Source organism: Chiloscyllium plagiosum, chromosome 4 (assembly GCF_004010195.1).
Source record: "Chiloscyllium plagiosum isolate BGI_BamShark_2017 chromosome 4, ASM401019v2, whole genome shotgun sequence".
NCBI lineage: Eukaryota > Metazoa > Chordata > Chondrichthyes > Orectolobiformes > Hemiscylliidae > Chiloscyllium > Chiloscyllium plagiosum.
The window spans coordinates 1,464,152-1,492,064 of NC_057713.1; the positions used below are offsets into that span (position 1 = coordinate 1,464,152).

Below are 27,913 nucleotides of genomic sequence, written 5' to 3' on the forward strand. Positions count from 1 at the left end.
GGAAAGGGAGGGAGGGTGGGTAGGAAATGGAGGGAGGGAGGATGGGCAGGGAAATAGAAGGTAAAAGGAGAGGAGAGAGAAAGGGCAGGGAAATATGGGGAAAGTCAGGAATATAGTAACTAGCTCTCAGATTTATAGAGAAATGATGGGAGTTGAAATTAGGATGATAAAGCATATTCAGCCCAAATTTCTGTTTGATTCTACTGAATCTGCTTCTGTCACCCTCTTAAAGAGCATGTTCCAGACCGTCACAAAAAGTTCTCATCTCTCTGGCTCTGTTGTTGATCAGGATCACAAGATGTCGCACCCTCATGTGGCACTGACCCACAGGACACTACATTCCATTCTGCGCTGTGGTACAGGCTGGAACGGGCACCTTGAAAGAGATCCTTTCTGCTGGCACGCAAGATGTGGGTCCATTTCAGATGTGTCCTTGCATCAAGCTGGATGTCAGGTGGTGAGGGAAGGGCCCCAGTCTCTGCACACTCCAGACACCATTTCAAACCAACTGAATCTCATTCAATTTGGAGATACAGCACAACCGCAAAGCAGGAGTCATTAGCAACACAACCTCATGCCCCCTGTACAAACTGGGGCACAAACCTCATGCCCCCTGTACAAACGGGAGCACAAACCTCATGCCCCCTGTACAGACTGGGACACAAATCACACAGCCCCTGAGTTTCCTCCCACAATCCAAAGTTGTGCAGGTTAGGTGAATTGGCAGTGCAAAAGTGCCCATAGTGTTCAGGTATGTGTAGGTTAGGTGTATTATCATGGGAAATGTAGAGTAATAGGATAGGGGAATAGGTCTGGGTGGGTTTCTCTTCAGAGGGTCAGTGTGGACTTGTTGGGCCAAATAGTCTGTTTCCACATGTAGGGATTATATGTATGATTATATGATCTTTACAACAATGGAAAGGATCAGCAGGAAAAGTACAGCTGGGGAGTGAATCTGGCCTGACAAAAGCATGACAGGGTCCCAGTGGTCACGTACACAGGCAGGCAGTGGCTCTCAAGGGAAATATAACCGTTGGCAAATCCTGGTACTTACAGTGGTGTGATCTGTTCATTGCTTCTGGTAAGTTTGTTGCTCTGGCTGACCGTCCCTGGCTTGATGACAAGAGGCTGTGCATCTTGCTGCTTTGGGCTGTGATCAGGGAGGTGCGGGGCTGCAGAGCTACTTTCTGACTCCTCATCAGACACAAAGAACTGGAAAACAGCAAAAAAAACATCAACGGTGAACTAAGAGTCACTGGGGCTACAACCTGCTGCCCTCTTCTGAGCTGAAGTCATAGAATCATAATCATAGAGATGTACAGCACAGAAACAGATCCTTTGGTCCAACTTGTCCATGCCGACCAGATATCCCAACCCAATCTAGTCCCACTTGCTAGCACTTGGCCCATATCCCTCTAAACCCTTCCTATTCACGTACACATCCAGATTCCTTTTAAATGTTGTAATTGTACCAGCCCCCACCACTTCCTCTGACAGCTCATTCCATACATGCACCACCCTCTGTGTGAAAAAGTTGCCCCTTAGGTCCTTTTTAAATTTTTCCCCTCTTACCTTAAATCTATGGCCTCTAGTTTTGGATTCCCCAAACCAGGGCAAAGGCATATTTACTCCATCCATGCCCCTCTTGATTTTATAAACCTCTATAAGGTCACCCAAGGAAAACAGCCCCAGCCTACTCAGCCTCTCCCTATAGCTCAAACCCTCCAACCCTGGCAACATCCCTATAAATCTTTTCTGAACCCTTTCAAGTTTCACAGCATCTTTCTGTTAGGAGGGAGAACAGAATTGCACACAATATTCAAAGAATGTCCTGTACAGCCACAACATGACCTCCCAACTCCTATACTCAATACACTGACCAATAAAGGAAAGCATACCAAAAGCCTTCTTCATTATCTTATGTACCAACAACACCACTTTCAAGGAACTTTGAACCTGCGCTCTGAGGTCTCTTTGTTCAGTAACACTCTTGAGGACATTACCATTAAGTATATAAGTCCCAGCCTGCTTTGCCTTTCCAAAATGCAGCACCTCGCATTTATCTAAATTAGACACCACCTGCCACTCCTCAGTCCAGTGACCCATCTGATCAAGATTCCATTGTACTCCGAGGTAACCTTCTTCGCTGTCCACTACACCTCCAATTTTAGTAACATCTGCACACTTACTAATCATTCCTGCTAAGTTCACATCCAAATAATTTATATAAATGATGAAAAGTAGTGGTCTTCACCTTCGCCCCTCTCCTTGCTCAAAGATGAGTTGGAGAACTTCACACACACAGCTTATTTGATCACTGCCTAAACCAGAACAACTCAATTATCCACACACACATGAGGCGGCTATTTGATCCATTGATCTGGTGCTGCCTTTGTAAAACTGCAACCCGATTGACTCCACAGCCCTGTACAGCTATTGCTACAAATTTCACCTTTTTAATTAGTTAACCAAGTCCCACAGCAAGTTACTGCTGAAACAAAAACAAAGTGCAAGAGAAACTCAGCAGGTCTCGCAGTAATATCTGTGGAGAGAGAAACAGAGTTTATGCTTCTACAGTACTTTCTGTTTTTGTTTCAGATCTCCAGTATCTGTAGTTATACAGCCATAGATCATAGAGATATACCGCACAGAAACAGGCCCCTCAGCCCAATTCGTCCATGTCCACCAGGTTTCCAAAAGTGAACAAGTCCCAGAGCCTGCGTTTGGCCCATATTCCTCTAAATCTTCATACCCACATGCTTGTTTAAATGTTTTTTCAATGTTCTAATTATACCTGCTTCTACACTTCCTCAGGAGAAAGTGAGGACTGCAGATGCTGGAGATCAGAGCTGAAAATGTGTTGCTGGAAAAGCGTAGCAGGTCAGGCAGCATCCAAGGAGCAGGAGAATCGACGTTTCAGGCATGAGCCCTTCTTCAGGAATCCTGAAGAAGAGAGAGGAATATTTCCCCTCTCACCTTAAACCTATGCCCTCTAATTTTGGACTCCCCAAATCTGGGGAAAAAACCTTGGCTATTCATCTTATCTATGCTCCTCATGATTTTATCAACCTCTATAATGTCACCTCTCAGTCTCTGAACCTCCAGGGAACATAAACCCATTCTATCCAGCCTCTCTTTATAACTCAAACCTTTCATTCTCAATAACATCCTTGTAAATCATTTCTGCACCTTTCCACTTTAATAATGTCCTTCCTAAGGCAGGGTGACCAGAACTGTACACAGTACTCCAAAAGTGGCCTTACCAATGTCTTGTACAACTATCACATGATATTCCAACTCCTGTCCTCAATGCTCAGACGGATGAAGGCAAGCATACCAAACATCTCCTTTACCACACTGTCTACCTGCGACAACACTTTCAAGGAAATACGTACCTACACCTCTAGGTTTCTCTGTTCAATAACACTCCCTAAGGCCCTACCATAACTGCAAAGTCCTGACCTGGATTGCCTTACCAAAACATAATACCTCGCATTCATTAAATTAAACTGCATCTGCCCATTCCTCGGCTCACTGGCCCAATTGATCAAGATTCCATTGTAATCTTAGATAAACTTCATCTGTGTCCACTATACTAGCAATTTTGGTATCACCCGCAAGCTTATTAACCATGCCTCATATATTCTCATCCAAATCATTTATATAAATGATGAACAGTGGACCCAGCACCAATCCTTGTGGCACACTACTGATCACAGGCCCCCAAGTCTCAACATCAACTCTCGACCACCATCCTCTACCTTGTACTATCAAACTAATTTTGTATCCAACTGGCTACCTCTCCATGGATCCCATATGATCTAAACTTACTAACTAGTCCACCATGTCGAAGGCCTTGCTCAAGTCCATGTAGACAACAGCTACTGCACTACCTTCATCTGTCTTCTTGGTCTCTTCAAAAAACTCAACCAAAATTGTGAGACATGATTTCCCATGCACAAGGCCATGCTGACTATCCCTAATCAGTTCTTGCTTTTCTAAATGCATGTGGATCCAGTTTCTCAGAAGCCCAACCATAAACCTACCACCACTGACATCAGGCTCACCTGTCTGTAGTTCTCCAGCTTTTCCTCGCACAACATTAGACACCCTCTAGTCTTCCAGCACTTCACCCACGGCTGTCGATGATGCAAATATCTATAGGTGCCCAGCAATTTCTTCCCTAGCTTACTGACAATGTCCTGGAATACACTTGATCAAGTACCAGGGATTTAGCTACCTATAAACATTTTAAGATCTCCAGTGATACTGGAAAAATATTGAGGCTTTAGAGAGAGTGCAGAACACATGCACGAGGATAGTCCCTGGTATTAGAGAATGTAAATAAAAACAAATTCTTGAAAATTTATTTTTTGTTAGAACATGAATGATAGAATTATGGAATGGTTACTAATGGAAGGAAGACATTTGGCAGGGAGTCATAACAGTTCTCTGCAAAAGCAATTCACCGAATCCTACTTCCTGCTTTCCTCCATGTAGCCCCGAGAATATAAATTATACAACCGACCATTCTCTTACCTCTATTCCCACTAAACCTTTCAGCACCTAACTCTCCTCCCACCACTCTAAACTAGGTGTCCATCTTACTCTTTTTGTTATAGATTAAGTTAATATTGAATATGCTTCCATCAGCTTTTTAGAACTAGGAGTGCAAACATTATTCTGATCTCCTTCCTGCCTCTTTCGCCAGTTATCCCAACGGGTACGTGATGGTTTAGTGGCAGTGTCACTGGGCTAGTAATCCAGAACCATTGGCCAACCTTCTTGGGACTTGGGTTCAAATCCCACTGCAATGTGGTTGACTCGTAATGCCCTTAGACTAATTAGGAATGGGAAATCAATACCTGCCTAGACAGTGAAACTTACGTTCTGTGAATAAATGAAATACAAAAACAAAAATTGTGATTACTGACCCCTGTGTTACTAGAAACAGTTTCTTGTTATTTACTCTATCTAAACCCTTCATGATCTTGGTTTTCGATTAAGTCACCATTTGGCCTTGCTGCTTCAAGGAGAACAATCATGGCGTCTTCATATTAACCAGTTTACTGTCTACCATCTGCATCCCTGCTTCAGTCAAGTCGAGACCCCATGACTTGGGAGGCTCAGAACTGATTTCCCTGTTTGCCCCTATTTGCCTTCTGGTTCTCACCTGAACATCACGCACATCGTCTAACTTGATGGATTCCTCTGGAGGAGCCAGCTTCACCTGTGCACCATCTGTCTGCTCCTCCTCTTCATCCCCTTCCTCTATGGTAGGAGCGCCAGTCGGAGAAGAGGCAGTCTTTTTGACTTTCTTCTGGTGCGCCCCTTTCTTCCTCCTTCCTTCCGACGGAAGGTGCGTGGAAAGTGGGTGGTGAGTGTGAAGGGAGGAATGACGATGGTCTTTTGGAAAGAGAGAGAGAAATAATGTTAAACACTTGTATAAAGGAAGACTTGCCTTTCACAACCTCAGGAGCACCATTCCTCCTCCCCGCAGCCAATTCTGTATTTTCAGAAGCGTGGTCAGTGTTGATGTAAGAAATGTGGCCACCAAGTCAAACGTTGCAAGCTCCCACTGATACTAATGTGATAGTAACCAATAACCGGCTTCAGAGCTGGAGACTGAAGATTAACTATTGGTCACAGTATCAGTAAGAACATGAACAATATGTTCTTAATCAACATCACATCATGGGATGTTTTGCATCCCCCTGACAGAGCTGCTGATACCTCAATGTAACATTTCAGTCAGAAGCTGGAACACCTGACTGCAGCATTCCCTCAATACTGTGCAGGAGCAGCAGACTATATTATGAGCTCAACAGCTTGCACTTAAATGGTTTCAAAGGGGAGATAGTCATATACAGAGACCGAAGGACGGGAGATCAAAGACTGGGTCAAGGAGGAAGGCTGAAAACAGTATCTTAAACAGATAGTGGGGATAGCAGAGAGGGTTAGGGAGAGAATTCTACAGGTTACAGTCTCCATACAGACACTGCAACAAATATCCCCTTGGCAGAATAGCCCAACACGCTTCCCAGCATCACAAATCAATGAAGTTCTGTTGGGTGGGAGACTAGAGGATACCAGGAGAGGCAATGGCCTAATGGTATTATCGCTGGACTCTGAGACCCAGCTAATGTTCTAGGGACCTGAGTTCAAATCTCACCACAACAGACAGTGCAATTTGAATTTAATATTAAAAATAAATTAGAATTAAGAGACTAATGATGACCACAAATCCATTGCTGATTGTCAGGAAAAACCCATCTTGTTCACTAATGTCCTTTAAGGAAGGAAACTGTCGTCCCTACCTGGTCTGGCCTATATGCAATCCCGGACCCACGGCAATGTGATATGGAGTCTTAACTGCCCTCTGGACAATAAATGCTGGCCTAGCCAGCAATACCCTCATCCCGTGAATGAATAAAAAAAACCTAGGAGCAGCGACCTGTACCTAAGAACAGACTGACAGGAGAAAACGCCCCCACACGAAGAACCAAATCCAGTCTGGATGAGGTAGGGATCGTCTGGCCCTATGCAGCACACATACTTGGAAGCTGTGGTCAAATATGTTTGCAGACTGTCCCCAGATTCAACAAGCAGGACTTATACACTTAATAGTAAGGTCCTAGGGAGTGTTGCTGAACAAAGAAACCTTGGAGTGCAGGTTCTTAGCTCCATGAAAGTGGAGTCACAGATAGATAGGAAGGTGAAGAAGGCATTCGGTATGCTTTCCCTTTTTGGTCAGAGTATTGAGTACAGGAGTTGGGAGGTCATGTTGCGGCTGTACAGGACATTGGTTAGGCCACTGTTGGAATATTGCATGCAATTCTTCCTATCAGAAAGATGTTGTGAAACTTGAAAGGGCTCAGCAAAGATTTACAAGGATGTTGCCAGGGTTGGAGGATTTGAACTATATGGAGAGGCAGAACAGGCTGGGGCTGTTTTCCCTGAATTGCAACATTTAAGAGTCATTTGGATGGGTATATGAATAGGAAGGGTTTGGAGAGATATGGGCCGGGTGCTGGCAGATGGGACTAGATTGGGTTGGGATATCTGGTCAGCATGGACGGGTTGGACCGAAGGGTCTGTTTCCATGCTGTACATCTCTATGACTCTATAATTGCAGAAGCTCCACACAAACAGAAAGATGTTTTCCAAAGCATGGGGAGGGGGAATTGAGGAAGAGTCTTTTCACTTTTAGAAGTTGAGGTGACCTATCAAATCCAAGGGCTTGTACGAGGCAAGACTTCTGGTGATATCATAACATAGTTGGTGAACGCAATAGATTAATACCCACTTTAAATTCCACTGGGCTAAATTGACAGTCTGAATTCAACAAGCCTGGAAAGGTCTTGGATGGCACCTAGGAAAGCTAAACAAGGCCATGCAATCTGCTGGTTCGTTACTAAAACTCAGCTGAGAACCTCCTGCCCTCACAATGTGTGATGGAATTCTCCAGACATAGGATGCGAGGTCAGCACCAGAACCACTGCTCCCTGACCACCTGAAAACCCCCATTTCCACCACAGCTGCCACATTTCTCATTTAAGATCATCAGAGAGACAGAAGGAGCCTTTCAGCCCCACAAGCCTGTTCCATCACACAACCAGATCATAACTGATCTGAGACCAAGTTCCATTTAGCCACCTTCGTCCTATATCCATAAAAGCACTGGTTAACAAAAAATCTATTGCTCTCATATTTAAAATGAACAAATGATTGAGTTCAAGTTGCCATTTGTATTGCTGCATGCCGAGAACTGGTTACTAATTTCACTGCTGAAAAATCCAATACTAGCTTTTGGACAATGTCTCCAAGTCCAAAACCACACCCCACAACCATTCTCACTCCAACAAGTGAAAACAGTTTTGAGATTACTGCATTTGTTCCTCATATTGAAAACTTTGATCAAATCACCCCCTAACCTTACTAGCTTTCGGGGAATACAGTCAGCAGTTTGTGTAACATCTTCACATAATTTAACTGTTTGCGTCTTGGTGTCACTCTGGTGAGTCTATACTCTGCTCCCTCCAAATTCAATATCACCTTCCAAGATATGGAGCTGAGGACAGCTCACAGTGGTTCCAGGTGTGGTCTGCCCAAGACATTGTACAACCACCAGCAGCCCCTGCTTCCTCCCGCCACTCCCTCCCAGCCCTTGCATTCTAGTTCTCCAGGATCATTTAATTTGTGCATTAGTTTCTGTATCTATTCCTGGCATTTAAACGATTTGTGCACTTGGACCCCCTAAGTTTCTTTGGGCCTTCACAGTTTCAAGCTCTTCACCATTTCGAAGGTACCCTGCTCCATGTTTTTTTAGGTACAAAGTGGATGTCCTTACACCTGCCTACATAGAAACATATTTGTCACAGTTTTGGCCATTTACTTGATCATCATCAATACCTTGAATTTTACATTTCCATCCGAACAAACTCAATCTCTCTAAATTACTTTTGGAAGTTACAGTGGAGTTTCACTTTGAGGCGCGGTTGTCACAGGGTAGCTCTGTCCAAAGCAGGATATCTTTGACCTCACGGTCTCAGTTTCAGGCTGCATGAGCCTCCAGCTGGTCATTGCAGAATCTTGACCCTCAACATTAGACAATGTAGCAGTTTAAAAATCTCACACACACAGAACTCACACTCAAAATCTGTCTCATCAAATGTGCGCCGCACTTCCTGCACATTCCGACTGGGAGCATCATGTAGCAAATCATCAAATCTCTCAACTCCCCAAGTCTTGTTCAGGTCACCCTCATCCTCATCTTCAATCTTGGACAATGATGGAGGCTGCACATCTTGGTCGGTCTGGAAAACAAACAGAAACAGCGGTTAAGAATCCCGCTTCTAGTCACAACAGTTTCTTTGCCTTGGATCTACCCAAAGCTTGGCCTGTCTGGATGGCCAACCAGTTTACACAGTGTCAGGATTTAGCTCCATAAGGAGGAAGCCGCCTAATATAGAACCACAGAAAATAGGAGGAATAGACCATTCAGCCCTACTTCACTGTGATCATGATTGTTCATCCTACTCAGTGTATCTCCTTTGAGTCCTTTAGTCCTAAAATCTATATCTCTTGAAAACATGGAATTTTTTACCTCAACCACATTTTGTGACAGAGAATTCCACAGGCTCACCACTCTCTAGGTGAAGACATTTCTCCTCATTTCAGTCTTAAATAGAGCCATAGAGTCATACAGCATGGAAACAGACCCTTCAGTCCAACTAATCTATGCCGAACATAATCCCAGACTAAACCAGTCCCACCTAGAATCATCATGGAATCTCTACAGTGTGGAAACAGGCCATTTGGCTCAACATTGAAGAGCACCCCACCTAGACTCACCCCCTACCCTAACCCTTTAACCCTACATTTCCCATGGCTAACCCACCTAATACACACATCCCTGGATGCTATTAGTATATTTAGCATGACCAACTAAACTGCATATCTTTGGACTGTGGAGCATCCGGAGGAAAACTATGCAGACACGGGAAGGATGTGCAAATTTAACGCAGTCACCAGAGGCTGGAATTGAACCTGGGTCCCTGGCCCTGTGAGGCAGCAGTGGTAACCACTGAGCCACCTGCCTACACCTAGCCCATATCCCTCCAAACCTTTCCTATCACGTATCCATCCAAATATCTTTTAGACATTGTAATAGTACCTGCATCCACTACTTCCTCAGGCAATCCAATGGCCTACCTTGCATCCTCACACTGGGACCCCTAGTTCTGGACTTCCTGAAAAATCTGAAACCTCTTTCCTGTGTTTACCCTGTCCAGTCCTGTTGAATTTTATAAGTGTCTATGAGATCTCCCCAACCCTGCCAAAGTTATTCCTTGAAATTCCAGTGAATACAGTCCTAGTTAATCCAGTCTCACCTCATAAGTTAGTTGTGACATTCGAGGAATTTGTCTGGTAAACTCTTGTCCGACTCCCTCCATAGCCAGAATAGCCTTCTCAAGTAAGGAGACTGAAGTGCACACAATATTCGAGTTGTAATCTCACCAAGGCCCTGGACAATAGCAGCAAGGCATCTCTGCCCCTGTACTCGAATTCCCTCACTATAAAGGCCAACATACCATTTGCCCTCTTCTGCTGCACCTGTATGCTTACCTTCAGGTGAGTGGTGCACAAAAGACATCCAGGTCTCATTGCACTTCCTCCTTTCCCAAACTATCGCTATTCAGAGATTAATCTGCTTTCCGGTTTTTGCTACCAATGTGGATAACTGAGAGGTTATACTTCATTTGCCACATACTTGCCCATTCATTTGATTTGTCCTAAGCACACCAAATCATCTCTGCATCCTCCTCACAGTCCACCCTCCCACTCAGCTTTGTGCCATCTGCAAAATTGAAGATATTAGAGAACCGGTCAGCAGACAGGGAACAAACAGGCATTTTTCCGAGTGGGTAGCAGTGACTAGTGGTGTACTGCAGGCATCACTGCTTGGACTGGTTACATCTTCAAAAATTCATATAAATTTGTCAAGCATGAAATCCCTTTTGAAAATCCACGCCGACCCTGTCACTGTTTTCTAAGGGCTTTGCTATTAAATCTTTAATAATAAACTCCATCTTCCCCACACCAATGTCAGGCTAATCAATCTATAATTCTGTATTTTCTATCCACCTCCTTTTTTAAACAGTGAGGTTACATTAGCTACCTTCCAACCCAGAGGAACTGTTCCAGTGTCAATGGAATCTTGAAAGATGACCACAAATGCACTATTTCTACAGCCAGTTCCATAAACATTCTTGGATGTAGATTATCAAGCCTTGGGGAATTATTAGCCCTAATTGCACCAATTTCCACAACACCATTTCCTTACTAATACTGATTGCCTTCAGTTCCTTCCTCTCACTAAACCCTGTGTTCCCCAACATGTTTGGGACATTATTTGTGTCCACTTTTCTGAAGACAGAACAAAAATAACTATTTACTTTGTCTGCCATCTCATCCTTCTCCCCAGTATAACTTGCCTTATCTCTTAGCGGAAGGGACCTATATTTGTTTTCACCAATCTTTTTCTCTTCACATATTGATAAAAGCTTTTACAATCAGTTTGCAAGCTTCCTCTCCCACTCTTCCTTCCTTCTTAATTAATCCCTTTGTCCACTTTTGCTGAAATCTAAATTGCTCCTGATCTTTAGATCTGCTGCTCTTTTTGCCTAATTTGTATGCCCTTCCTTGGATCTAATACCATCTCGAATTTCCCTTGTTCGCCATGGTCAGGACACCTTTCCTGTTTTATTTTTGTGACAGTCACTTTTAATGATTTGGATGAGGGAACTAAATGCACCATATTCAAGCCTGTGGATGACAACAATAGGTGAGAAAATAACTGATGAGGATGACTCAAAGTATCTACCTAGGGACATAGACAGGTTAAATTAGTGGGCAAAAACATGGCACTGGGGAATGTGAGATTGTTCACTTTGGCAGGAAGAATACAGGAGCTGATTATTACCTAATGGAGAAAGACTCAAAAATGACCGGACAGACGGATTTAGGAGTCCTCATCCATAAATCACAAAAAGCTAGCATCTCATCCAGTGGGTAACAGAAAAGGCAAACAGAACACTGACCTTTATTACAAAGAGAATCGAGTATCAAAATAGGGATGAAAACTGAAAGAAGTATGAATGCTATAAATCAGAAACAAAAATAGAAATTGCTGGAAAAGCTAAGCAGGTCTGACCCTTCCTCAGAACTCGACCCAAAACATTAACTCTGATTTCTCTCCACAGATGCTGCCAGACTTGTTGAGCTTTTCCATCAATTTATGTTTTTGAATGAAAGTAAGGAGGCCTTAGTAAAACCATATACTGTAAAAGACACAAGTTAGCCGACTGAATACTGTGAACTGTTTTGTTCAAGGAAACAAATCCTTGAAAGTGGAGTCGCAGGTAGATAGGATAGTGAAGAAGGCATTTGGTATGCTTTCCTTATTGAGTACAGAAGTTGGGAGGTCATGTTGTGGCTGTACAGGACATTGGTTAGGCCACTGTTGGAATATTGCTTGCAATTCTGGTCTCCTTCCTATCGGAAAGATGTTGTAAAACTTGAAAGGGTTCAGAAAATAATTTACAAGGATGTTGCCAGGATTGGAGGATTTGAGCTATAGGGAGAGGTTGTTTTCCCTGGAGCGTCAGAGGCTGAGGGGTAACCTTATAGAGATTTACAAAATTATGAGGGGCATGGATAGGAAAAATAGACAAGGTCTTTTCCCTGGGGTCGGGGAGTCCAGAACTAGAGGGCATAGGTTTAGGGTGAGAGGGGAAAGATATAAAAGAGGCCTAAGGGGTAACTGTTTCACATAGAGGGTGGTACTTGTATGGAATGAGCTGCCAGAGGAAGTGGTGGAGGCTGGTATAATTGCAACATTTAAAAGGCACCTGGATGGGTATATGAATAGGAAAGGTTTGGAGGGATATGGGCTGGGTGCTGGCAGGTGGGTCTAGATTGTGTTGGGATATCTGGTTGGCATGGACGAGTTGGACCGAAGGGTCTGTTTCCATGCTGTACATCTTCATGACTCTAAATCTAAAAAAAAATACTTTTATTAGAGGCAGTCCACAGAAGATTCACTAGGCTGATCCCAGGTATGGAGGGACATTACTTAAGAGGAGAGGTTTAGTAGGTTGGGTCTGTACTTATTGGAATTATAATAATCAGAGGTGACCTTATTGAACTGTACAAGATTCTTAGGGGATTTGATAAGGTCACGAGTAAGAGTTTGCATATTTTAGACAGATGAAGAGGAACGTCTTCTCTCAGAATGTAGTGAATTTGTGGAATTCTTTGCCACAGAGGGCTGTTGTGGCTGGGTCATTAAATATATTCAAGACTGAGATTGACAGGTTTTTAATCAGGAAGGAAATCGAGGGTTACAAGGAGAAGACAGCAAAGTGGAATTGAGAATTATCAGATCAGCCACTACCTCAGTGAATGATAGAGCAGAATTAATGGGTTCAAAGGGATAACGTTATCTCCTGAAAAATCTTATGTGACATCATAGGGTTTAAAAGTTATTAAGGATTTGTTAATAGTATGTTAATTATATTATTATGCTAAATTGGTGAAGGGACATTGTGTAAATAATTACTTAGAGTACTTCTAAAGAGAGTTGAAACTTTATTGCTGGAACAGCACAGCAGGTCAGGCAGCATCCAGGGAACAGGAGATTCGACGTTTCGGGCACAGGCCCTTCTTCAGGAATTCCTGAAGAAGGGCCTGTGCCCGAAACGTCGAATCTCCTGTTCCCTGGATGCTGCCTGACCTGCTGTGCTGTTCCAGCAATAAAGTTTCAACTTTGATCTCCAGCATCTGCAGACCTCACTTTCTCCTACTTCTAAAGAGAGACTGGTGGAACATTCTTTGGGTCGGTGCAATGCTACATTCTGTGAACAAACCCATTATTGTGAAAAGTACCTGTGGCCAGTGGTCACCAAATGGCTGGGTAAATTGAATAGCGTCAAGATAGATTTGAAAACGAAAAATGTAAAAGAATGGGGACAGAACTAAGTGGGTACTAAGTACCAGTTCATAGAATTCATATAATCTCTACACTGTGGAAACAGGCCATTTGGCCCAACAAGTTTACACCGAGCCTCCGAAGAGTATCCCACCCAGACCCATTCCTCTACCCTACTACTCTACATTTCCTGATTAATGCACCTAACCTACACATCCCTGAACACTATGGGCAATTTAGCACGGCCAATTCACCGAACTTGCACATCTCTGGACTGTGGGAGGAAACCGGAGCATCAGAGGAAACCCACGCAGACACGGGCAGAATGTGCAAACTCCACATAGACAGTCGACCGAAGCTGGAATCGACTCCAGTTCCCTGGTGCTGGGAGGCTGCGCTGCTAACCAACTGAAGAGCCAGAGATAGCGCAGGCAAAACTAGTTTCTGTTGTACTCTTTTAATGCTGCATGTTGGTAAATCCTTTATCTCCCTCATCAATTCTAGTCTTTTCAACAAAGCTTCACATTGAAATACGACTCGAGATGCTATCAGCTTAACTGCATAAATTCAGTTTTGCAGTTAACTGCAAATAACTGCTGTGTGTTTATAAAACAAAAGGAGCATACGGGTGGCCGTGAGAAATTACAGTCTCCGGGACCATCCCACTCTCTCTAAAACAGAATGTGTGGGTTGTGCAAAACGGCTCATGCAAAGACTCTGAGGTTGATTCATCTCTGTCCCCAAACCATAACAAAACACAAGAATGGGGAGCTTCAATTATGAAGACTAACAGAAGTTAGAACCAGTAGCCCTGGAGAACAGAAAGTGCCATCAGGGAATTTGATAGAAGTTTGCAAAACCATGCGATAATGGGGCGGCAGGGTGGCTCAGTGGTTGGCATTGCTGCCTCACAGCACAAGGATGCAGGTTTGAGTCCTGCCTCGGGTAACTGCCTGTGTGGAGTTTGCACATTCTCCCCATGTCTGTGTGGGTTTCCTCCGGTTGGTCTGGTTTCCTCCCACAATCCAAAGATGTGCAGGCTAAATTGCCCATAGTGTAAGGTGCATTAATCAGGGGTAAATATAGGATAGGGAATGAGTCTGGGTGGGTACTCTTCGGAGGGTCAGTGTGGACTTGTTGGCCTGAAGGGCCTGTTTCCATACTCTAGGAACCTAATCAAAAAAAAGGACAGAGTGAATAGAAAGAAAGTTATGCTTGGTGAAAGAATCGAGAATGAGAGCACATATCAAAAGTCATTGGCAAAAGAAATGTGAGCAAAATTATTTCTGCACAGCATTTAATTAAGATCTCGAATGCACCGACTGACTCTGGTACAGGCAGGTTCAATCAAGGTTCTCAAGAGGAAAATGAACAGTTGCTTGAAAGGACGAATATACAGGTTACATCCAAATTTGTACGAAGATTTGTAGCTCGGGTGCTCGTTGTTGTGGTTCTGTTCGCCGAGCTGGAAGTTTTTGTTGCAAACGTTTCGTCCCCTGTCTAGGTGACATCCTCAGTGCTTGGGAGCCTCCTGCGAAGCGCTTCTGTGGTGTTTCCTCCGGCATTTATAGTGGCCTGTCCCTGCCGCTTCCGGTTGTCAGTTTCAGCCAGTGGCCAGTGTGGCCGGTATATTGGGTCCAGGTCCAAGTGTTTGTTGATGGAGTTTGTGGATGAGTGCCATGCTCCTAGGAATTCCCTGGCTGTTCTTTGTTTCACTTGCCCTATAATGGTAGTGTTGTCCCAGTCAAATTCATGTTGCTTGTCATCTGCGTGTGTGGCTACTAAGGATACTTTGTAACGGGGCTCAGGTCTCTGGCACGGAGCCTGTCCCCGTTACTCAGAAGGGAAGGGTGAAGAAGATATCCGTTTTTGGCGAATACCTTGTATAGGTGTTCCTCTTCCTCTTTTTGCAGTTCTGGTGTGCTGCAGTGTGTTGTGGCCCTTTTGAATAGTGTCTTGATGCAACTTCGTTTGTGTGTATTGGGGTGGTTGTTTTCATAGTTCAGGACTTGGTCTGTGTGTGGCTTTCCTGTGTACCTTTGTGGTGAATTCTCCGTTCGGTGTTCTCTGTACCATCACGTCTAGGAATGGGAGTTGGTTGTCCTTTTCTTCCTCCCTCGTGAATTGGATTCCTGTGAGTTTGGAGTTAATGATCCGGTGTATTTTCTCTATTTCCGTGTTTTTAATGATTACAAAGGTGTCATCAACGTATCTGACTCAGAGTTTGGGTTGAATTTGTGGTAAGACCGTTTGTTCTAACCAATATACTGGCCACTACAGCGGACAGCTGAAACTGACAACCGGAAGCGGCAGGGACAGGCCACTATAAATGCCGGAGGAAACACCACAGAAGCGCTTCACAGGAGGCTCCCAAGCACTGAGGATGTCACCTAGACAGGGGACGAAACGTTTGCAACAAAACCTTCCAGCTCGGCATACAGGTTACATGGCGAAGGCGTAGAATGGCAGAGAGGAAGGTGCCCATTAGAAGAGCCAGCAGAGGCGAGGTGCGGGGTAGTGGGGAACAAGTCAGTATTTACTGTGGAAAATGATCTGGAAGATATAGAAAGTAGTGAAATAGATGGTGACACCTTGCAAAATGTTCATATTACAGAGGAGGAAGTGCTGGATGTCTTGAAATGCATAAAGGTAGATAAATCCCCAGGACCTTATCAGGTGTACCCTAGAACTCTGTGGGAAGCTAGAGAAGTGATTGCTGGGCCTCTTGCTGAGATATTTGTATCATCGAAGGTCACAGATGAGGTGCCAGAAGACTGGAGGTTGGCAAACGTGGTGCCACTGTTTACGAAAGGGTGGTAAGGACAAGCCAGGGAACTATAGACCAGTGAGCCTGATGTTGGTGGTGGGCAAGTTGTTGGAGGGAATCCTGAGGGACAGGATGTACATGTATTTGGAAAGGCAAGGACTGATTAGGGATCGTCAACATGGTTTTGCGTAGGAAACCACATCGGACAAACTTGATTGAGTTTTTTGAAGAAGCAACAAAGAAGATTGATGAGGGCAGAGTGGTGGCTGTGATTTATATGGACTTCAGTAAGGCATTCGTCAAGACTCCCCATGGGAAACTGGTTAGCAAGGTTAGATCTCATGGAATGCAGGGAGAACTAGCCATTTGGATACAGAACTGGCTCAAAGGTAGAAGACAGAGGGTGGTGGTGGAGGGTAGTTTTTCAGACTGGAGACCTGTGACCAGTGCAGTGCCACAAGGATCGGTGCTGGGTCCTCTACTTTTCGTCATTTACATAAATGATTTGGATGCGAGCATAAGAGGTACAGTTCGTAAGTTTGCAGATGACACCAAAATTGGAGGTGTAGTGGACAGCGAAGAGGGTTACCTCAAATTACAACAGGATCTGGACCAGATGGGCCAATGGGCTGAGAAGTGGCAGATGGAGTTTAATTCAGATAAATGCGAGGTGCTGCATTTTGGGATCTTAGCAGGACTTAGACACTTAATGATAAGGTCCTAGAGAGTGTTGCTGAACAAACAGACCTTGGAGTGCAGCTTCATAGCTCCTTGAAAGCGGAGTTGCAGGATAGTGAAGAAGGCGTTTGGTATGCTTTCTTTTATTGGTCAGAGTATTGAGTACAGAAGTTGGGAGGCCATGTTGTGGCTGTACAGGACATCGGTTGTACAGGGCAACCCCACCCCCGTCCCACCACGAGACAGAGTATGTGAGAGAGAGAGAGACACACACACAGTGAGAAAGAGACAGAAGGGACAGAGGAGAATGAGAGAGAGAGAGAGAGATAGAGTATGACAGAGAGAGTCTAGATTAGAGTGGTGCTGGAAAAGCACAGCAGGTCAGGCAGCATCCAAAGAGCAGGAAAATCGAGGGGGTGGGGGTGCCCGTACCAGTGCTCAGTGTGATGGTGTTGGACGTGCTGTTCCCAATTCAGACTGACTGAGTTCTCCCAGTCAGAAAGTCCAGAATCCAGTTACAAAGGGAGGCAAAAGCCCTTCATCAGGAATAGAGGCAGGGTGCCTGTAGAGAGAGAGAGACAGTGACAGAGAGAGAGAGACAGAGAGTGAGAGAATATGAGAGAGAGAGAATGAGAAACAGAGAGTATGAGAGAGAGTGAGACAGAGTATGACAGAGAGAGAGAGACAGAGACAGTGTGAGACAGAGAGACAGAATGAGAAAGAGACAGAGAAAGGGACAGAGAATGAGAGAGAGATAGAATGAGAGAGAGAGAGATAGAATGAGAGAGAGAGAGAGAGAGAGAGAGAGAGAGGGACATGCACACATAGAGGAAAGAGAGCTCCCCCTGATGGCCTACTAAATCAGAAGTCACACGACACCAGGTTATAGTCCAATGCTCATGTTTATTTGAAATCACTAGGTTATAGAGTGCAGCCTTTTCGGTAGGTGCAGTAACCTGCTCTGATATAAACTAACTCCCAGGATTTAATAGTTAGCTTTCATATCAAAGTTTACTGATTTCCATAACACCAGAGGAGTAACACTGGCTTTGACACACTCAATTTGGGAGTAAAATTTCCATTCATGAACAACGCTCAGTAATGTGTGGCAAAAGGTGATGGATCAAGATGGGGGAGGGAATGGGTAGAGCAATCCTTCACAAACCCTCCTGAACTCGACTGTTACTGATCTCCCCCCAAACTTGTTTCTCAGTCTTGCTGAAGTGCCTTCCAGACACCAGGTCTGCACCTGAGCTCAGTCAGCCCAGCTCCCTCACAAACAACAATCGACCCCACTCCTCCATCAGTTTGACCCACCACAGCCTTCCAATGATTGTTTGAGCTTCTGCCATTCTTTGACGTATTGCAAGTCTGGACTCCCCATGTATACCTGGTATTTATGCCTCAGCTCACAGTTGATACTCCATTATTGGTGGGAGAGAATTCACCGTCACTCTCCACCACCTCAGAGTCAATCTCAATCCCCATGGCTCTGCTCTCTCTGCCCCGATGCTTCTCTCAGCTTCTGCTGTATCCTCTCTGTCCTCCCAGTGACACAGCCATCCTGTGATTTTCATGTACAGTAACAGAATGATTCCTGCATGATGTACACATTAGCTATCCCATGTCAGCAATATTAACCTTACCTAATCAAGAGCAGTTTTGAGTGTTTGTGTGAATGTGTGTAACAGCATGCTCTTACTTGTGAGAGAATGTGTCCGTGCATGCAAGAGACTGAGGAGAAGTAAGTATTAGTCAGAGTGAGTGACTGTGAATGAGGAAGAGTGACAGAGCAAGTGAATAAGACAGCAAGACTGGGAGTGTAAGAATAAGAACCGATGAGCGAGAATTACAGATGGAATGAGAGAGTAAGAGGGTGACAGTAGGAGTTACAATAGAGATTGGGTATATGGGTGCAGCTGAGATAGAAACAGTTAATCTGCCCATGCACAGGGGTACAGGTGTGAGAATGAGAAATAGGGAAGCGTGTGTCTAAGACTGCGTAATTATGATTGTGAATGTGAGAGGAAGCAAGAATGTGAGCAATGGTGTGCACACAGGCCAGCAAATTTTGGAAAAATGTAGATATAGTAGGGTTGTTGTTATGGATGACTTCAACTTTCCGAATATCGCCTGGAACCTCCTTAGTGTAGATGGTTTGGATGGAGCCGTTTTTGTCAGGTGTGTTCAGGAGGGTATCCTTAGTCAGTATGTGGACAGGCTGACAAGGGGAGAGGCCATTTTGGATTTGGTGCTCGGCAATGAGCCAGGTCAGGTGTCAGATCTCGCAATGGGAGAACACTTTGGTGACAGTGACCACAACTGCCTCACATTTACCATAGCCTTGGAGGGGGAAAGGAGCAGTTACGGAGGCAAGATATTTAATTAGGGCAAAGGAAATTATGACGCTATCTGATAGGAGTTGGTAAATACAGACTGGGAGCAATTGTTCCACAGAAAGGGCACAGCAGACATGTGGAGACTATTTAAGGAGCAGTTGTTACGAGTGATGCACGAATTTGTTCCTCTAAGACAGCTAAGAAGGGGTAAGATTAAGTAGCCTTGGATGATGAGAACAGAGGAGCTTCTCGTCAAAAAGAAGGCGGCACCTTACATAAGGTGGAGAAAGCAAGGGTCTAGCACAGCTTTAGAGGATTACAGGCTTGCTAGAAAGGAGCTCAGAAATGGACTGAGGAAAGCCAGGAGGGGCCACGATAAAGGCTTGGCAGGAAGTATTAGGGAGAACCCAAAGGCATTTTACTCATAAGTGAGGAATAAGAGAATGATCAGGGAGAAGGTAAGGCTGGTCAGGGATAGCGTAGGGAATTTTTGCGTGGAGTCTGAGTAGATAGGGGAAGTCCTAAATGAGTTTTTTGCTTTGATTTTCACTAAGGAAAGGGACCTTGTTGTGAATGAGAACTTTGAGGAGCTGGGAACACGCTTGAACGGAACAAGATTGATGAAGTTGATGTGCTAGAAATTTTGGAAAACATCAAGATTGGCAAGTCCCCAGGGCCACACCAGATTTATCCTAGACTGCTCCAGGAAGCGAGAAAGGAGGTTGCTAAGCCGCTGACGAAGATCTTTCTTCCTCACTCTCCATTGGAGTCGTACCGGAGGATTGGAGGGAGGCGAATGTTGCTCCTCTTTTCAAGAAGGGTAATAGGGAAATCCCTGGCAATTACAGACCAATCAGTCTTACGTCTGTGGTCAGCAAGGTTTTGGAAAGAATTCTGAGGGATAGGATTTATGACTATTTGGCAAAGCATAGTGTGATTAAAGGCAGTCAGCATGGCTTTGTGAGGGGCAGGTCATGCCTCACAAATCTTATTGAGTTCTTTGAGGAGGTGACAAGACAGGTCGACGAAGATCGAGCAGTGTATGTGGTGTATATTGACTTCAACAAGTCATTTGAGAAGGTTCCCCACAGCAGGCTCAGTCATACGGTCAGGAGGTGTGGGATAGAGGGAGATTTGGCTATCTAGATTCAGAATTGGTAGGCTGACAGAGAGTGGTTGTAGATGGAAAGTATTCTGCCTGGAGGTCAGTGTTGAGTGGTGTCCCGCGGGGCTCCGTACTTGGGCCTCTGCGCTTTGTAGTTTTTATAAATGACTTGGATGAGGAGGTTGAGGGATGGGTTAGTAAATTTGCAGGTGACACAAAAGGTTGGAGGTGTCATTGATAGTATCGAGGGCAATTGCAGGCTGGAGCGTGACAGACAGGATACAGAGCTGGGCTGAGAAATGGCACCATGCTGGCCTTCATCGGCCGAGACATTGAGTATAGGCGTTGGGACAATATGTTGTAGTTGTAGACGTTGTGTACAGTTTTGGTCACCCTGTTATAGGACGGACATAGTTAAATTGGAAGGAGTGCAAAGAAGATTTACGAGGTTGTTAGAAGAACGGGTAGGCCTGAGTTATAGGGCGAGGTTGGCCAGGGTAGGACTTTATTCCTTGGAAAGTAGAAGAGGGAGAGGTGACCTTATTGAGTTTATAAAATCATAAGGGGCATAGATAGGATGAATGCATATAGTCTATTTCCTGGATAAATGCGAAGTGATGCATTTTGGAAGGTCAAACTTGAACGCTGAATATAGGATTAAAGACAAGATTCTTGGCAGTGTGGAGGAACAGAGGGATCTTGGTGTTCAAGTACATAGATCCCTCAAAGTTGTCACCCAATTGGATTGGGTTGTTAAGAAAGCATAAGGTGCTTTGGCTTTCATTAACAGGGAGATCACTTTTAAGAGCTGCGAGGTTTTGCTACAGTCCTACAAAACCCTGGTGAGACCACACTTGGAATATTGTGTCCAGTTCTGGTCACCCTACTATAGGAAAGATACAGAGGCTTTGGAGAGGATGTAAAGAAGGTTTACCAGGATGCTGCCTGGACTGGAGGGCTTGTCTTATGAAGAAAGGTTTACGAAGCTCGGACTTTTCTCTCTGGAGAGGAGGAGGAAGAGAGGTGACCTGATCGAGATATACAAGGTAATGAGAGGCATGGATAGAGTCATAGCCAGAGACCTTTCCCCAGCGCAGGACTGACTGGCACAAGGGGTCATAGTTTTAAGATATTCGGAGGAAGGTATAGAGGAGACGTCAGAGGTAGGTGCTTTGCACATGGAATGCGTTGCCAGTTGTGGTGGTGGAAGCAGAGTCATCAGGACATTTAAGCGACTGCTGGACATACACATGGACAGCAGTGAATTGAGGGGTGCGTAGGTTAGGTTATTTTATTTTACATTAGAATTAATCCTTGGCACAACATCGTGGGCCGAAGGGCCTGTTCTGTGCTGTACTTTTCTATGTTTTATAAGGGAAGGTGTAAGGGATAGTGTGAACTGGTGAGTGTCTGTGTGTTCTCACATACCGGGGTGGATGACAGATTGTGTGTTATGATGTGCATGTGAGGCATGTGCAGGAATAAAGGTGAGTGAGGAGATGTAACCGGAAATGTCCACTGGAGGGCGACCGTATCAGAAACTCTTCAAATACAAATACTGAAATCCTTTACCACTAAACTCACAGATGGGAGAAGAGATCTCAGTGAAGACTTATTTTAATATCTCACTCAAAAGACAGCTTTGCAAGAAGCACAGCACCCTTCAGCACTGACCATCTGAATGTGCATTGCTACGTCAACACTAACTCTCCGACAACGAGGTACTCCCTCAGCACTGACCAGCCGACAATGCAGCACTCCCTCAGTATTGACCCTCCGATAGTGCAGTGCTCCATCAGTATTGGCCCTCCTACAATGCAGCATTCCCTCAGCACTGACCGGCCGACAGCACAGCGCTCCCTCAGCACTGACCGGCCGACAGTGCGGCACTCCCTCATCACTGACCAGCCGACAGTGCAGTGCTCCCTCACTACCGACCCTCCGACAGTGCAGCACTCCCTTAGTACTGACCGGGCGACAGTGCGGCACTCCCTCAGCACTGACCGGCCGACAGTGCGGCACTCCCTCAGCACTGACTGGCCGACAGTGCGGCACTCCCTCAGCACTGACCCTTTGACAGCATGGCACTCCCTCAGTACTGACCCTCTGACTTTGCGGCGCTCCCTCTACACTGACCCTCCGACAGTGCGGCGCTCCCTCAGCACTGACTGGCCGACAGCATGGCACTCCCTCAGCACTGACCCTCCGACAGTGCGGCATTCCCTCAGCACTGACCCTCCGACAGTGCGGCACTCCCTCAGCACTGACTGGCCGACAGTGCGGCACTCCCTCAGCACTGACTGGCCAACAGTGCGGCACTCCCTCAGCACTGACTGGCCGACAGTGCGGCACTCCCTCAGCACTGACCCTTTGACAGCATGGCACTCCCTCAGCACTGACCCTCCGACAGTGCGGCATTCCCTCAGCACTGACCCTCCGACAGTGCGGCACTCCCTCAGCACTGACCCTCCGACAGTGCGGCACTCCCTCAGCACTGACCCTCTGACAGTGCAGCGCTCCCTCAGCACTAACCCTTTGACAGCATGGCACTCCCTCAGCACTGACATCGACAGTGCAGCGCTCCCTCAGCACTGACCCTCCGACAGTGCGGCGCTCCCTCAGCACTGACACCGACAGTGCAGCGCTCCCTCAGCACTGACCCTCCGACAGTGCGGCACTCCCTCAGCACTGACCCTCTGACAGTGCGGCACTCTCTCAGCACTGACCCTCCGACAGTGTGGCACTCCCTCAGCACTGACACCGACAGTGCAGCACTCCCTCAGCACTGACCCTCCGACAGTGCGGCACTCCCTCAGCACTGACACCGACAGTGCAGCGCTCCTTCAGCGCTGACCCTCCGACAGTGCAGCACTTCTAAAACACTGACCCTCTGACAACACCACACTCATCTCTGATGAGCACTTATCGATGTGAAACATTGTCCTCATTTCTCTTTCCACTGCTTTGACCTGGCCTGCTGATTAATTATATCTCATGCTTTAATAACAGGAGGGAGATGGAAACAGTCCTTACCTCGCTCATGTTGGAAAATAACTGGCGTTAGTAGCCAGCTCTTAAGTATCCGTTAGCAAGGCTTGCAGACGCTCTCTGACTTAACGGCAGTCGGAACATCACTGCCAAATCCCATCAAAAGCACATATAATAGCCTTTTTGTGATAATCACTTTTATCACCATAGATTTAACCTGACAAGCTCCCTCGTGCCTGGAACAGGCTGCTTTGTTAACAATGACTGATAACATTGCCATTTATTTAAGGACACGGTGCAGTGTCCCACACCACGGGATACCCATTAGCACGATGCAAAAAGCTATACCCGCAGCACACGGTAAACATTTACAGACGGCGTCCTTTACAGCACACTGAGGAATCAGCTGCTCCCGAGCCAAAGAGCCCTCACACAGACAGGGGGAGGGAAGTAGTCACCTTCTCGTGGACCTGAAGGTCCAAATGCTGACTGTAACCTACAAGGCAGGAAGGTCTCAGCTCTGAAGTACAATGGAGCCTCAAAGTCATCGACTATGCTGGAGAGCTGCATTTCTGTAGCGACTTTTAGAACCTTACGGCATTCCAAAATGGTTCACTGCCCATTAAGTACAATTTGAGGCATAGACACTCTTACAATGCAGGAAATGCAGCAACCAATTTGGTCTCAGCAAGTTCTCTAAAGTAGCCTGTCATCTAAAAACTGAAGTAACTGCAGATGCTGTAAATCAGAAACAAAAACAGAAATTGCTGGAAAAACTCATCAGGCCTGGCAGCATCTATGAAGAGAAATCAGAGTTAACATTTTGGGTTTCAGAACTGAGAAAGGGTCTCCTGATCCAAAGCATTCACTCTGATTTCTCTTCACAGATGCTGCCAAACCTGCTGAGCTTTTCCAGCAATGTCTGTTTTTGTTAGCCCGTCATCTACTCAATAGCATAGGAAAGAAGAGCAGGAGTTGAGCACTCAACCCATTAAGCTCCCTCCACCATTTAACACGATCACCTCTGAACTGTGGATTCAACTCTACTTTCCCATTCACTTTCCTCTCCCTTGATTCCCTGAGAGACCAAATATCTGTCCATCCCGGCTTTAAATATATTTAACAATGGAGTACTCACAATACTCTGGAGTAGGGAATTCAAAATATCCACTTCCATAATTGCCCTTAAACTGATGGATTTGGACTTCAAAGGGCAGTTACAGTTCACCCAGAATCTATGGGTCTGGAGTCACATGCAGAGCAGACCTGGAAAACTCAGCATATTTCCTTCCCAAAAGGACAGTCGTGAGCCAGATGGGTTTTTACAACAAGAGATGTCACTTACTGACATTAGTGAGATGATGACAACATTGAGGCATGCTTCCAAGGCTGAATAGGCGAAAGATTCTTTCTCTTGGAGTGTGGGAGATTATGGAGTGACTTTAAAGAGGTTTATAAAATCATGAGGGGCATGAATAGGGTGAATAGCCAAGGTGTTTCTCCTAGAGTGGGATAGCCCAAAACTAAGGTGGGAGGAGAAAGATTTAAAAAGGACCTGAGGGGCAACTTTTACAATGCAGAGGGTAGTACGTGTATGGAACGAGCTGCCAGAGGAAGTGGTGGAGGCTGGTACAATTACAACATTTTAAAAGGCATCTGGATGGGTTTGTGAATAACAAGGGTGGGCCAAATGCTGGCAAATGGGACCAGGTCAGGTTGGGATGTCTGGTCAGCACGAATGAATTGGACCATGCTTTATGACCCTGTAAACAAAAATGAAGTGGTGGACAGAGGACTACACAGCTCAGCATATAGCTTTATGTTGGGGTGAGGGACTTAACTGGTTTGGAGAGCGTTTTGCAGGAGCAGCTTTTAAACGAAGTCCCTGTAACTACAACTGAAGTGACTCAGCAGGAATTACAGAGAGATCGTTTTAAGATAACCTGAAGCTTCCAAATTCGGTGAAATTGAATTCTGTTTCCGGGCAGGTTTAATATCGAAAAACTATCTAATACCAAGAAAACAAATACTAAATTAATTGATTTAAAACAAAGGTTCGTAACTGATACTGCAGACTTGGGATGCTGAATGGCTAGCAATGACGAGACAGAAACTGCATCACGGGAATCAGATGACATTATAAAATCCAGGAGTGAAGGGCAATCTATTTATTAGTGTCAGCATGACTGAAAATAGATCTGTCAGTGAAAAGGGCCTGAAACTGTTCATTAAAAACCAATCACTGGCATGAAATGTTGATTGATATAATAAGCCCTCAGGCACTGACCATTTCTGTATTCTTCAGATATACGTACTGACCATAAGATATAAGGGCAGAACTAGACTATTTGGCCCATTGATCATGGCTGATATGTTTCTTAAACATTCTCCTGCCTTCTCCCCGTAACTTTTGATCCCCTTACTAATTACAAATCTTTTTCCGTCTGAAATACACTCAATTATTTGTTCACCACAGGCAACTGTGGAGGCTACAAGTTCACCATTTGTTTGGCTGAAGAAATCCCTCCTCACCTCAGATCTAAAGAGTTATCCCTTCACTCTAACCCTGTGCCCTTGGGTTTTAAACTCGCCCTCCACAAGAATCATCTTCTCCACATCCACTCTAATCGAGTATCCTCTCAGTATTCTCTAAGTTTCAATAAGATTCCCCTCATCCTTCTAAACTCCATCGAGTACAGACGCAGAGTCTTCAACCACTCCTTGTGTGGTAACCCCTACATATGGAATCATTCTCGTAAACCTTTTCCGGACCCTCTCTAAGGTCAGCACATTCATCCCTATAGATGGGACCCAAAGCTGCACACAATATTTCAAATGTGGCCTGACCAGAGCCTCATACAGCCTCAACAGTACATTTCTGTTCAATTCTAGCCCTTTCAAAATGAATGCTAACATTGCATTTGCCTTCATACTGCCTACTGAACCTCCATGTTAACTTTAAGAGGATCCTGAAGTCTGGATCCTAAAGTCCTTTTGTTCTTTAGATTTCACCATTTAGAAAATAGTTTCTGTCTCTATTCTTCCTTCCAAAGTGTAAACCCTCACACTTTCCCACAAAGTATTCCATCTGCCACTTCTTTGGCCATTCTCCTAGTCTGTCCAAGTCCTTCTGCAGCCTCCCTGCTTCCTCAACACCACCAAAGCCTTTATCCATCGTTGCGTCATCTGAAAACTTTGCAAATATGCCCTCAGTTCTTTCATCCAGATCATTAATGTACAACATGAATAGTTGTGGTTCCAACACTGACACCTTCGGAACTCCATTAGTCACCAGTTGCCATTCTGAAAAAGACCCCTTTATCCCTACTCTTCGCCTTTTGCCTATCAGCCAATGGTCTATCCTTGCTGCTAACACTCTGTGCTCTTACCTCACTTAGCATTATCCTGTGCAGCACCTTGTCAAAGGCCTTTGGAAATCCAATACATCACTTCCACTGGCTCTCCTTTGTCTAATTTGCTCATTATCCCCTTAAATAACTAACAGATTTGTCAAACATATCCTCCCTTTGACAAAGCTATGCTGACTCAGTACTATTTTACTACGCACTTCCAAGTTCTCCATAATTTAATCCATAAAAATGGACCCTTAAAATCTTACCAATAATCAAGGTCAGGCTAACTGGACTATAATATCCTGACAGGCATAAAATTCAGAAAAGAGGAGGAAAATGACAACAGACTCCCATTCCTTGACATGACAGTTCAACGTAGTTAACAGAAGCTTCAAACCAGAGTCTACAGAAAAACAAACAGAGACCAAATACTTAACTTCAGAAGCAATCATCCCAACACTCACAATCAGAGCTGCATCGAGACATTATTTCAACGAGCTACATCACACTGCAGCACTGAGCTACAAAAAGCAGAAGAAAAATATCTATACAACATTTTCCAGAAAAATGGGTACCCAATAAACACAATCCACCGATTCCTCAGAAACAAACCCAAAAAAGTAGACACAACACAACCAAAAACTATAGCCACATTACCTTACATCAAAGACCTATCAGAAATGACTTCCAGACTACTCAGACCCCTTAGCATCATGGTAGCCCACTAACCTACCAACACACTAAAACAGCAACTAATGAACCGAAAGCAACCATTAGATATGACCAGCAAAACTAAAATATCAAAACTAAACAAATACTGTGCAAGAACTGTAAAAACACTACATCAGACAAACTAGCAGGAAACTTGCCACTGGATACATGAACACCAACTGGCCACCGAAGGACACGACCCACTATCACCAGTTTCTATACATACAGACTAAGGAGGAAACCATTTTGACTGGGACAACACACATATCCTGGGCAGATGCTGGAGATTGGAGTCAAGTTAAAAGTGGCGCTGGAAAAGCACAGCAGGTCAGGCAGCATCTGAGGAGCAGGAAAATCTACGTTTCAGGAAAAAGCTCTTCATCAGGAATGAGACAGGGAGCCGGGGTGTAGAGATAAATGGGAGTGAGGGGGGGTGGAGCTGGGGAGAAGGTAGCTGAGAGTGCAATAGGTGCTTGGAGG

The 27,913-nt window shown here is 45.0% G+C and overlaps 1 protein-coding gene across 5 annotated transcripts in view; it reads right to left on the minus strand.

Annotated features, from left to right (window-relative positions):
• Window positions 1-27,913, minus strand: part of LOC122548789 (anion exchange protein 2-like) — a 232,087-nt gene that overhangs the window by 75,625 nt on the left and 128,549 nt on the right. For all 5 annotated transcript variants that reach the window (XM_043687561.1, XM_043687558.1, XM_043687560.1 and 2 more), the window contains exons 3-5: window positions 8,651-8,816; window positions 5,174-5,406; window positions 1,055-1,212 (exon numbers count right to left, since the gene is read on the minus strand). In XM_043687561.1, coding sequence (XP_043543496.1) covers window positions 1,055-1,212; window positions 5,174-5,406; window positions 8,651-8,816 — 557 coding nt within the window. The remainder of the gene's footprint in view (window positions 1-1,054; window positions 1,213-5,173; window positions 5,407-8,650; window positions 8,817-27,913) is intronic.